The sequence below is a fragment of the Scleropages formosus genome, chromosome 3, assembly GCF_900964775.1.
Source record: "Scleropages formosus chromosome 3, fSclFor1.1, whole genome shotgun sequence".
NCBI classification, from domain to species: domain Eukaryota; kingdom Metazoa; phylum Chordata; class Actinopteri; order Osteoglossiformes; family Osteoglossidae; genus Scleropages; species Scleropages formosus.
Window position 1 is genome coordinate 32,131,547 of NC_041808.1, and position 12,970 is coordinate 32,144,516.

Genomic DNA, 12,970 nt, shown 5'->3' on the forward strand with positions numbered 1-12,970 from the left:
ATGGTGTGAGCACCTGACAAAGGTAATTGTCCTCAAGGGCTTCAACATGCCATTCAATGCACAGAATGAGTTTTGTGTAGACCACACCCCAAATAGATTGTTTTGCTACCTTCTTACTCCCCTTCCTAGAGATCAGTTCCAAAGGGGTGGGGTTTTCTCAAGCATTAAAAAGCCCTGAACAACTGCTGATGTGTCTTTTGTGGAAAGTATGGCTCTGCTGGAGGGGCTCATCCAGGCTCATAGTAGCACAGCACTGTTTGGTGCATTCATAGTCTTGGGGGTCATGTACTTCCTCTCCACAACTTCTAAACAAGGCAAAGAGCCCCCAGGACCCAGATCTTTGCCACTCATTGGAAACCTGCTGCAGCTGGACCTCAAGAGACCCCACGTCAGCTTGTTCCAGGTAAAATGTGTTTACCAATATGCAAAAAAAAAAAATCATATAATTAGTGATTACATGCTGGTTTTGGTTTAAGACTAATCTTGAAATAAACCTTCCTGAAAAAGCAGAAATCAGCAGCCTTTGCCTTCACCTTCTGTGTAGCTCAATAATAGTAAAAAAACTAATTATTGAAAAAGTTATGGTCTTTGAAAGAGGAAATGTTATGGCCTCTGAAATAGAAGATTAAAGGCAAATCTAAGTTGAAACTTTCATTTATTTGGAAACCCAGGAGAAGCCTTTTGTATAGGCAATAGTGATCCATTGCACATTTTTGTTAAATCTGGGAGTCACAAAGCAGTACAAAAAGATATTGAAAAGTGAACATTTCTAGAGGTGACTTTTTTCTTCCTGTAGTTCAGACCATGTTACATGTATTTTAAATTGCTCTAGCTGTTAATGGTTTGAATAGCCACTCTCTTTAATTGAAATTTTCAAAATTAGTAAAATAAACACAAAAAAATTTGGGATTTTATGATTAACTTATTTATTATAATAATAATAATAATAATAATAATAATAATAATAATAATAATAATAATAATAATAATTAATATCACTTGGCCTGTCATAGTGTTACATATCATTTATATGAGAAATAATATCAATGTGGTGGTGCAGTGGATTGGACTGGGTCCTGCTCTTTAGTGGGTCTGGGGTTCAAGTTCCGCTTGGGGTGCCTTGCGATGGAAAATGTGTGTGTAATATCAGTATTGTATTACAACAAAAATTTTGGGAACCTTGGTTCACAAAAATTAGTCTCCACTTTAATGTTGGGAAAAATTCTTATTGTTAAGACATTTTACAATGAAATTTGTTGCCCAAGAGATAATGTCATTTTTCACTTTCTCCAGCTATCCAAAAAATATGGATCAGTGTTCACTGTTCATTTTGGTCCCAAGAAAGTGGTGGTCCTTGCAGGCTTCAATGCAGTGAAAGATGCCTTGGTCAACTATTCTGAAGAGTTTGGGGGTCGGGACATAACTCCTGTTTTTTATAAGATGAGCCACAACCATGGTATGAAAAATGTCTTCCAGGAGCCAAATCCGTTTCAACAAGCAGACACTTGTTCTTAACTACAAATATTTTAATATTTGAACTACTTTCATTGGTATACCTGAAGCTTTAAAATTTAATTGTGGTAAGGGAACTAATACTATATGATATTACTGGGTTATTCCTATTAATATGTTATTCCTATAGAATGTGCACTGAAAACCATTACCTTAGCTCTTTTTGGGCTATATGTTCAGATGATTACATCAAGTTCTTATGGAAGTATTGTCATCCTCCATAGGTATCCTGTTTGCTAATGGAGAGTCTTGGAAAGAGATGAGACGATTTGCTCTGACCAGTCTTCGGGACTTTGGGATGGGCAAGCGAATAATTGAAGAAAAAATCATCAATGAGATTGACTACATGATCCAACTGTTTGGAAACCATAAAGGTCCGATAGTTGTGATGTGACAATTTTAATGAATATAAGGGTTTCTTTGTGTATTATTTTATAATGCTAGACATCAGCTGAATTTCATATAAAGTACTTATAAAATCATCTTTAAATACTATACATCACCAAGATGGATGTACAGGTTACGTTTTTCATATACTAATGTCACTTCTGATTATTTCATTTTCTTTTTCGTGTGACTTTTACTCAAAGAATGAAAACAATATCGTTAATATAGTATGAGTACATAGGTAGTTAATGTTGATTATTTAACATAACAGATTAAAGTATCTTCAATCTGATAGTGTTTCAAAAACCCCATGTTGAAATGACAGCTCTAGCCTTTCATGCCAATGCTTGAAATGTCTTGACAGAACAGTGTCACTGTTTCCTTTGGCTTCTATAAAATATCTTCAATCTGATTAAAATATCTTCAACTTGGCTATCAATGATGTAAGGTAAAACTGAAAAATACTGTCGTTACCATATGGTGAGTTGTAAGCAGAAATTTTAAAACTCAAAACTTCTTACCTTCAGTATCGATGCAGGGTTATAGGAATTTTTTTTTCTTTTTTTTTTTGAAAAAAACTACAGTAAATCAGTTTTTTCTCTATGGGCTCTGGATCAGATAAATAAAATCACTTTAGCAATAGAAAAAAATTCTCAGCAGCTAATAAATCCATAAAACACTGATCCTTCTGTAGAACAATAGCCATCTCTGAAATTCCCAGTTTTAATACATTAAATGTAATACTTGTGTCTCACTGTAACTGTTATTGCTTATCCTGTAGTGCTTAGAGCTGCTGATTTTGGATCCAAAGGTTGTAGGTTTGATCCCCACCCCTTGCTCTAGTATCCTTGAGCAATGTAGTTACCCTGAAGTTACACAGCTCTATAAATGCATCAATAATTTTAACCTTAGCACGTAAGTTGCACTTGAGAAGTGTCAGTTAAATGAATAAAGATTAAGTCCTGCTCTCCGGTGGGTCTGGGGTTCGAGTGCCGCTTGGGGTGCCTTGCGACGGACTGGCGTCCCGTCCTGGGTGTGTCCCCTCCCCCTCCGGCCTTACGTCCTGTGTTACCGGGTAGGCTCCGGTTCCCCGCGACCCCGTATGGGACAGGCGGTTCTGCAAGTGTGTGTGTGTGTGTGTGTGTGTGTGTGTGCGTGCGTGCGTGCGTGCGTGCGTGCGTGCGTGCGTGCGTGCGTGCTCCCAGCACAGGTTGCTTTTACAAAACCTTAATGCTGTTGAACCAACATGTCATAGCTCTGAGTCTTTGATCTTCTTTGCCAAAAATTCTGTTATTTATTAATAGGGGTTATGACAGCACAGAAATAAGTAACTCTACCTTTTTTTTGCAGTGCAGGATACATGCAGCACCACCTCATACCTTAGTTGAAGAAATAGAAAACATTTTCCATTTAAGCCTGGAGCAAAATAAAAGCAAAGATTGTTTACATTACACAAGTGATTCTCACCCTTGCTCTTCTGGTCTTATCAGGTCAACCTTTTGATAACAAAGAGGCATTGAATCATGCAGTCTCCAACATCATTTCCTCCATTGTGTACGGTGCCAGATTTGACTACTCCGACCCCCTGTTTCAGGAGATGGTCCATTGTGCAAATGAAAGAATTCGGCTCACAGGAACACCTGCTATCCAGGTAGTGTCTCTGCCTTCTTCTGGAGTATGTCAGTGGTACTGCAAGCAGAATTGATCACTATGCACCTTATTCATTCTCCAATAGATCCGATCAGTTTATGGGTTGCAGTCTATTTGAGCATGAGTCATTTGACACCTAGTGGAACATAGAAGTTTATTAAAATTAGATATAAATAGCAGGAAAGAACTAAATTGTTCATTGTTCTGCTTCATATGACCAGTGTTGCATCCATTGCCAGGTATATAATATGTTTCCATGGCTGGGCCCCTTAATGAAGGACTGGAGAGACCTAGTGAAAAATTTGAAGATCAGTGAAGAGCACGTAAGGGGATTGGTGAAGAAACTTCAGAACACCCTGAATACTAAGCACCGCAGGTGTTTTGTGGATTCCTTCCTTTTCCAGCAGCAAGAAGTGAAGGTACAGGAAAAATGTATCATGTCACAGTCCAGCGTGCAACACTTCAGAAGGCAGTTATGTTACTTTAGGGACCTTAGTTTGGGACATCTGCTGTGTGGCGGTTAGAGTTGCTGCCTTTGGCCCCAAAGGTCATAACTTTGATTCCCACCTCCAGCTGTACTACCCTTGAGTAAGGTACTTACCTTGAATTGCTCTAGTAAAATTCTGCAGTTGTAAAAGGGTAAATAATTGTAAGTTGCTTTGGAGAAAAGTGCCAGCTGAATGAATAAATATACCTTTGTTCTTCGTAAGTTTTTCTTCCAGGTTTCAACTGTAGAAAAACATTCGTACAGATATCTCTGGGTCCTAGACACACATTTCTCAGAACTGAGGTTAGGATGTAGTTTATTCTTTTTAAAAGCAAGAATAAGAACACTAGATTACAGTGGAATACAATTAATAATTTTTCCATCTCAGTTATTGCACCTTGATGTTTCTTTGTTATTAGTGTTGTTTTCATGCTAGCTCTTCCTTTCATGTTCTACCTTTATACATTCAGCATCCATCACTATCGTATTCAGCTAAACCCAGTTCCCGTGCCATAGATGATAATACTTACTTATTATTTTCAGTTTAATCTCCAAATCGATTGCTGTATGCTTGCTAAACGGTTCTCATTTTCTTTACATGTACATGTATTCATTTAGCAGATGCTGTTCCCCAAAGTGACGTACACCTCATGTAAAAAATACTGTGTGTGCATTGCATTAGCAGGAACAGAGACTTAGATGCAGACGCGTGTTTCTTAAGTATGGCTAGTTTGTTTATTTCCACCATATGAACCAGTTTACATCATACGAGTGGCTGTATAAAACTTCATCCAAATATCAACAATTCCTTCCTAGTATTTTATATATATATATATATATATTTACACTCACTGTACACGTAGCTACGTGAAAGTTTATCCATTGTTTAACAGTGATGATCTCAAAGTTATAGTGCATAAACATTTACACGTTACATGAACTTAAGAGATCATAGTCAAAGTGAATCTAGAAGTGGTGAGTTTTAAGACCCTTTTTAAATGTGGACAGAGATTCAGCAGTACGTGAATCCTTCAAGTGCATGTTTACCACCAAGCATTGTGACTAACGAAATGGGTAAAAAATATGCAAAAGAAGCACTACGCTATTGAGAGGAGATGTGTTCATGGCTCAGAACATGCGAGAACTGAGAAGATGCAGCTTTCTGCCTTGTCTGGTTACGCTGACTTGCACTTAATGCATTTCAGATGTTTTGTGTAAAGTAAAAGCGCTATCCGTAAATAACGTGTATGCCGGGATTTTTTATGTAAATCGAATTTACGTAAGTAGAGGGGTATCTGTGAGACATCAAAAGATAATTTCATTTGACTGAAAAAAATTAATAGGGGGTGTGGTGGCGCAGTGGGTTGGAACTTGTCTTGCTCTCTGGTGGGTCTGGGGTTCAGGTCCTGCTTGGGGTGCCTTGCGACGGACTGGCGTCCCGTACTGGGTGTGTCCCCTCTCTCTCCAGCCTTATGCCTTGTGTTGCCGGGTTAGGCTCCGGCTCCCTGTGACCCACTATGGGACAAGCAGTTCAGACAGTGAGTGTGAAGAAAATTAATCACAAAAATCCTCCATATATACAGACAACTGCAAAGATACACCACAGAAAAATACTAAGAAATTAATAAGCATAAAAAAACTATTCTAAAAAAGCTGACACAGGACTTTAAACACACACACACTTCCAGAACCGCTTGTCCCATACGGGGAACCAGAGCCTACCGGGTAACACAGGACGTAAGGCCGGAGGGGGAGGGGACATACCCAGGACGGGACACCAGTCCATCGCAAGGCACCCCAAGTGGGACTCAAACCCCAGACCCACCAGAGAGCAGAACTGTGGTCCAACCCACTGCGCCACTGCGCCACTGCACCCCCACTTCAAAAACATTTCTGTGGAATTATGAGCAAACGGACTTCCCACTTAGATGAAAATTTCAGCATATTTAAATCCTCTTACCTTCAATTACATTAACATCCCAAGTGATGAGTTTAACTGGATACTCAGTTTTATTCTACAACAGTTATCCCAGAAATGCACTCAATCCTGTTAACTGCAGAGAACATGTGACTCACTGAGGTAGAAAACTGAGAAAAATAATCTGTCTTCAACTAGCGTAACATAAAACTGTGTTTTATGCATCAGTGTAGAACAAATATACTGTCATTACACAATGATTTCTAGACAAGTTAAAATGAACCAAATAAAGCCATTAGCCAGTCTTCTGGCTGTAAAAACTAAATATTCAGGCAAAAAATATGAGCTTTAACAGATGTCACTAGAAACAAAAAAATGATGGATTGTGTCTTTGTCCTTATAAAGATTTGATGCGTTTACATTTATTCATTCAACAGATTCTTTCCCCCAATGCAAAGCACAATAGTTATTATTGTCTAGAATTTAGGGGAAAATAAGACAATAAGAATATTACATACATTACACTAAACACACTACAATTATTCCCCCATTTATTGCCCCAGTTCCCTATGGGTGGCATGGTACAACAGTGGCACAGTGAGTAGCACTGCTGTCTCAGAGTGCCTGGGTGGTGCAAGAGGGCTTGGCTTTGATCCTTGCGCAGTCTGTGTGGAGTTTGCATGTTCTCCCTGTGTCTGCATGGTTTTCTTCCACAGTCCAAAGACATGTTGTTCAGATTCACCCATAGTATGTGACCGACGGAGAGAGTGTGTTCCATTGATATGTGTAGATGTGGGCTCATAACACTACAAAGAGTTCATTGAAAGTCGCTTTGGAGAAAAGCATCTCCTAAATAAATGTAAGTTTAGCACACACTGTGTGCAATGTAAAATCACCAACCCTTATAAAACATATGTGTTTGGACAGTGCGGGGAAAATCCACAAAGACTGAGCTGGATCTGAACCCACTGCTCAGGAGTCACCGCATCTTAAAAAACCTTCTCTCTTCCTGTCCTCTATGTATGATAGATAATAAAACAGCTTTCCTTTCTCACTTGCAAATTAAGGTATTATATCACCTAAGACAACGTTTTAGTGTTAATAAGACATTTCATGTTCTAAATGATATGCACTTTCTGTACAACATATCATTACACATTTACCCATATAGGTAGTAGCACTTTTTTCAAATTGCAGGAGCAGAACTCATTCTTCAGTGAGAAGAATTTGGTGTGCAGTGTGTCTAACCTCTTTGCTGCTGGAACTGAAACCACAGCTGCCACACTGCGATGGGGGTTGCTCCTTATGGCCAAGTACCCCCACGTACAGGGTGAGCATATGCAAGCACATTCACAAGCCTCCATGACAGCTCTTGTACCGTATACAAACTCAGAGGAACTAAACACACTTACAAAGGTGCAATACTAGCAAAAGTTCAAACAAGCACACAAAAATTCAATGTAATGGATAAAAGACATGCATGAAGAAACTACCTAAGGCACCCAGCATAGAGAAAAAACACAATGCACTTTCTATATTTCTTAGACCGTGTTCAGGAGGAGCTGATCAGGGTTACTGGGAGTCGGCAGCCAAGAGTCGAGGACAGGAAGAACCTGCCGTACACCAATGCTGTGATCCACGAAATCCAAAGGATGGCCAACATTGTTCCAATGAGTATCCCCCACATCACCACCTGTGATGTGGTTTTCCAGGGTTTCCACATCAAGAAGGTGAACACTTTGTCCTTTACAACAAATTTTTCCTTTAACTTGATGAGGACTGTTGTCAAGTTTCATCACCTTCTTGTACAAGTGTTCAAGTGTAGTTTATCTGTATTTTCATTGGAAATTTTTCACTCTTGATAGTAATTTATCTTTATATCTTTATACCTTGATGTAATAGGTTTTATATAATATTTTGTCTGTGCATTTCGTCTTAAGGGAACCTCTGTGTATCCATTGCTGACATCTGTGCTGTTTGATGAGAATGAATGGGAGACGCCCCACACATTCAACCCTGGACATTTCCTGGATGAACAGGGTCAATTCGTGAAAAAGGATGCCTTCTTGCCCTTCTCTGCAGGTACAGTACACAGCTAAACGATTTCGTAGACACTCCTTGGAGTTATTAGTGTAGTGTAAAAAATGAATGAATGAACACATTTTTTTGATCACCATTTCCAGGATACATTTTTCCCAAAGGATATTGCATCTGTGAGATGTGCTTCGGTTTCTACCTCAAGCAAGATTTTTTTAATGTATTAATCTGAAAACTCATGATTTCTGCATTTTGATTTGTCTTTGAAGAATATTATATTTTTATGTTGTTCTTTCTCTCAGGGCGTAGAGTATGTCTTGGAGAGAGTCTAGCAAGGATGGAGCTCTTTCTCGTCTTCACTTCACTCCTACAAAAGTTCTATTTTACTCCTCCTCCTGGTGTGTCTGAATCTGAATTGGACCTCACTCCAGCTATTGGATTCACCCTTAACACTCCTCCTCATAAGCTGTGTGCTGTCAGCCGGGCCTGATGGTCTAGAGCGAAATGTCTGAATGGATGTGGTTCAGATCGGAGGAGTTTCCCCACTATTCATGTAGTTCATAGCTGAAACAGTTGATAAAACAGATATTGTCCTTGAAGATGATTGGACAAGCAGAGTGTAATTTCTGAAGACAATTAAATGCAATCATTGTAGGTTGTTTTAAAATAATTGTGTCACTAACTGTGCACTGTAACAATATCAATGCAGCAATGCAGCAAAGGAGCACCTGTGCAGGTCTACTAATATAAATTATCTGAAATAGTGTAAAATTGGGTTGCCAGGCACTAACAGTAAAAGTAGCATAGCTGCAGGAGCAGCATGTTTGCAAAATGTATTTTAATCATCGGCATGGTAATGATATTCATGAGAACACAAATGATATGGTAATGTCAGACCATCCATCCAACCATCTATCAATCCAGTTTCAATAACTGCTTGCCCTGAACAGGGTGAACTGAAGCCTATCCCAGAAGCATTGGGCACAAGGCTGAGAGGGGGTAGATCCTGGACAGGAGGCCAGTCCATTACATGGTATCCACAAAACACACAGTCACTCACCAGTTCATACACTACGGGCAACTTAGTGTCACTAATTAATCTGTGCTCCATGCCTTTGGAATGTGCGAGGAAACCGGAACACCTGGAGATTCAAGATTCAAGAGTTTATTGTCATATGTACAGTAAACAGTTCTTTACACATACAATGAAATTCTTCCTCTGTGAATCCTCTCAGCACCCTATGACATAAATTGTAAGGACATAAGGAGAGAAAAACACAAGGAAAGAAAAACACAAGGCCTAAGTCACAAATTTACAAAAATTACTATTACTACAAAAATCCAAGAAACAAAGTTATATACATATATACAGAGTGCAGTGCGCAATGTAAACATTGAAGACGTACATGTGCAAAGTCCTGCAGAGGTAGATTGGGTTTATTCGCAGTTGAAAGGGGGTGTGTATTTGTGTGAGCAAGGTATGCGGAAGTAGTCAGTGGTCTCTGATGTTATTGGCATTGTGGGTGTGTATGTGTGTGTAGGAGGGATGGGGGTAGTTGACACCTCTCAGGCTCAGAGGGTAATCTGTGTCTGCCGTGATGGGTGGAGAGGCAGTGGATGGGTGTCGTTCACAAGCCTGATGGCCTGTGGGTAAAAACTGTTTTTCAGCCTTGAAGTTCTGGCTTTAGGGGGTGCGGTGGCGCAGTGGGTTGGACCGCAGTCCTGCTCTCCGGTGGGTCTGGGGTTTGAGTCCCGCTTGGGGTGCCTTGCGGCGGACTGGCGTCCCGTCCTGGGTGTGTCCCCTCCCCCTCCGGCCTTACGCCCTGTGTTGCCGGGTAGGCTCCGGTTCCCAGTGACCCCGTCTGGGACAAGCGGTTCTGAAAATGTGTGTGTGTGTCTGTATCTAAAACTCTGCTGTGCATTTTTGTTTGCTCTGCATTGTTGTTGCTTTGTAGAAAAGCATCTGTTAAATGAATAAATGTAGATGTTTACCATTAATTGACATCTTTGCTAATTTCTGCTGTAAGGTAAAACCCAGTATTTGACTCTCCACAAAGACGCAACAATTGAGTTCACATAATAGGTGAATTTAAGTCACACATCAGCAGCAAATGTCCCATCTTAATCCTACTTTACCTTAAAGAAAAGAGAATGAAAAGAAGAGATTAACTTCACCGTAATAGTAGAATCGGAAATCTGAGAATGGAGGTGTAGTCAGCATTTAGCACAAGTCTTTACTCTCACCTGAGACCTGCAGGCAAAGTTGTGAAAAAAAGAAAGAATAAAGGACAAATTATTAGCACTTTTTTCCTCTATTAAAGTTAAGAAATGCATTGTATATCCAACAAGAATGTTCATGATAGTTTCTCTTTGCTTAAAATAAAGTGAAGATCATTAGGTTATACAAGTATGCAAAGTTCAAGTGACAGTTCTGACTATACATATGGAACCTTTATATGTGTTAATCTTGAAGATGACTAGGTTATACACAGTGCAGGTGCCTAGTGAACCATTCAGTGCAGAGCACCCACTTTAAAACCTGTGGAACCAGTCCAAGTAGTACCATGTGCTCCTGTTTCAGTAGTTCTCTAAAGAATGTTTTTATTTTGTCTAATAAAAGTAAAAGGTTTTGGTGCTTTGTTTTAAAATCCTCAGCCAGAACTAGAGGAGTTAAGCAATCTCTCACAGGGGTGTAAGGAGTGATCTAACCTTGGAAGTATACAGATCCTTTGACCATCTTATAACCAGCCCGTAACAAGAGTCTTGAGCTCTTTAACTACATAGTGAACATCCTCAATTATTTTCACGTCTATTTTGCTCATCCAAAAGTCATACAGGTTCTTCCACTGATGAACAGGATACCTGTGGAGGGCATCATAATGAACAGTGAATAATGCTGCTGCCCTCCATTGCCTGGGTGGTGTGAGAGACTGTGAGTTTGATCCCTGCTTAGGCTGTGTAGAGTTTGCATGTTCTCTCCATGTTTGTGTGGGGTTTCACCTGAAGAAATGCAGTTCAGGTGGATTAATAACACTAAATTGTCAATAGAGTGTAAATGAGTGAATGTGTGTGGCTACGCTTTAATAGAATTTTGTCTTCTGTGCATGTGTGGGGGTGCAAATTTTACACACCCCAAGCAAGATTCGAATCCCACACCCACCAAGCAGCTCAGAAGCCTTGAGGCACTGGTGTTACCTGACACAGCATAGTTAGCTAGGGCTTTTTTTTCAGAGTTCTGAAGTCTGGAAGTACAACCGCTTTCCTTAGAGCAAAATTATCAGTGACCTCTGGGCCATATCTTTCAGACAACGGGAGAAAATCAAACAAGAAGGGCATTTATGAAGAAGGTTGCTTTCCAGGGTATTCAGTTCCATACTTCAGATAAAATTACACATGCAAAGACCATGGCCTCTATATACATGCATCCTTCTGGGTCTACCAAAAACCAAACAATCAAATATCTATTTTTTTTTATATATGCTGTTACATATAAAGCTACACTCCTTGTCTAACTGTAGTTTCCTGCCAGATTAACCATCCATCCATCCATCTTCCTCCGCTTATCCGGGGCCGGGTCGTGGGGGCAGCAGTCCAAGCAGAGTCCCCCAGACCTCCCTCTCCCCGCACACCTCCTCCAGTTCCTCTGAGGAAACCTCAAGGTGTTCCCAGGCCAGCTGGGAGACATAATCTCTCCAACGTGTCCTGGGTCTGCCCCGAGGCCTCCTCCCAGTGGAACATGCCCAGAACACCTCACCAGGGAGGTGTCCAGGAGGCATCCGGAACAGATGCCCGAGCCACCTCAACTGGGTCCTCTCGATGCGGAGGAGCAGCGGCTCTACTCCGATCTCCTCCCGGGTGACTGAGCTCCTCACCTTATCCCTAAGGGTGCGCCCAGCCACTCTGCAGAGGAAACTCATTTCTGCCGCTTGTATCCGCGATCTCATTCTTTCGGTCATGATCCAGAGTTCATGACCATAGGTGAGGGTAGGAACGTAGATCGACCGGTAAATTGAGAGCTTCGCCTTACGACTCACCTCCTTCTTCACCACAACAGACCAGTACAATGACCGCATTACTGCGGACGCCGCACCGATCCGTCCGTCAACCTGCCGCTCCATTTTTCCCTCACTCGTGAACAAGACCCTGAGATACTTGAACTCCTCCACTTGAGGGAGCAACTCCCCCCTGACCTGGAGGGGGCAATTCACCTTTTTCCAACTGAGAACCATGGCCTCGGATTTGGAGGTGCTGATTCTCATCCCCGCCGCTTCGCATTCAGCTGCAAACCTCTCCAGTGCACGCTGCAAGTCTTGATTTGATGAAGTAAACAGGACCACATCATCCGCAAAAAGCAGAAACGAGATCCTGTGGCCACCAAAACAGACACCCTCAGTTCCCTGGCTGCGCCTAGAAATTTTGTCCATGAAGATAATGAACAGAATCGGTGACAAAGGGCAGCCCTGGCGGAGTCCAACATGCACCTGGAACAGGTCTGACTTACTGCCGGCAATTCAAACCAAGCTCCTGCTCTGGTCATACAGGGAACGAACAGCCCGTAGCAACAAGCCCTAGACCCCATAATCCCGAAGCACCCCCCACAGGATCCCACGAGGGACACAGTCAAATGCCTTCTCCAGGTCCACAAAACACATATGGACTGGTTGGGCAAACTCCCATGAACCCTCTAACATCCTAGTGAGGGTATAGAGCTGGCCCAGTGTTCCACGGCCAGGAGGAAAACCGCATTGCTCCTCCTGAATCCGAGGTTCGACTATCGGTCGGATTCTCCTCTCCAGCACACCGGCATAGACTTTCCCAGGGAGGCTGAGGAGTGTGATCCCCCTATAGTTGGAACACACTCTCCGGTCCTCCTCCTTAAAAAGAGGGATCACCACCCCGGTCTGCCAGTCCAGAGGCACCGTTCCCGAACTCCACGCAATGCTGCAGAGGCGTGTCAGCCAAGACAGCCCCACAACATC

General features: G+C 41.5%; 1 protein-coding gene across 1 annotated transcript; it reads left to right on the forward strand.

The window, feature by feature from the left end:
* The first annotated feature begins 208 nt into the window (after window positions 1-208).
* LOC108928825 (cytochrome P450 2K1-like) lies at window positions 209-8,481 on the forward strand. The gene is made up of 9 exons (XM_018742978.2): window positions 209-403; window positions 1,294-1,456; window positions 1,737-1,886; window positions 3,390-3,550; window positions 3,789-3,968; window positions 7,152-7,284; window positions 7,500-7,684; window positions 7,895-8,036; window positions 8,294-8,481. Exons 1-9 carry the CDS (start codon window positions 209-211, stop codon window positions 8,479-8,481), a joined length of 1,497 nt encoding a protein of 498 aa, XP_018598494.2.
* The last annotated feature ends 4,489 nt before the right edge of the window (window positions 8,482-12,970 follow it).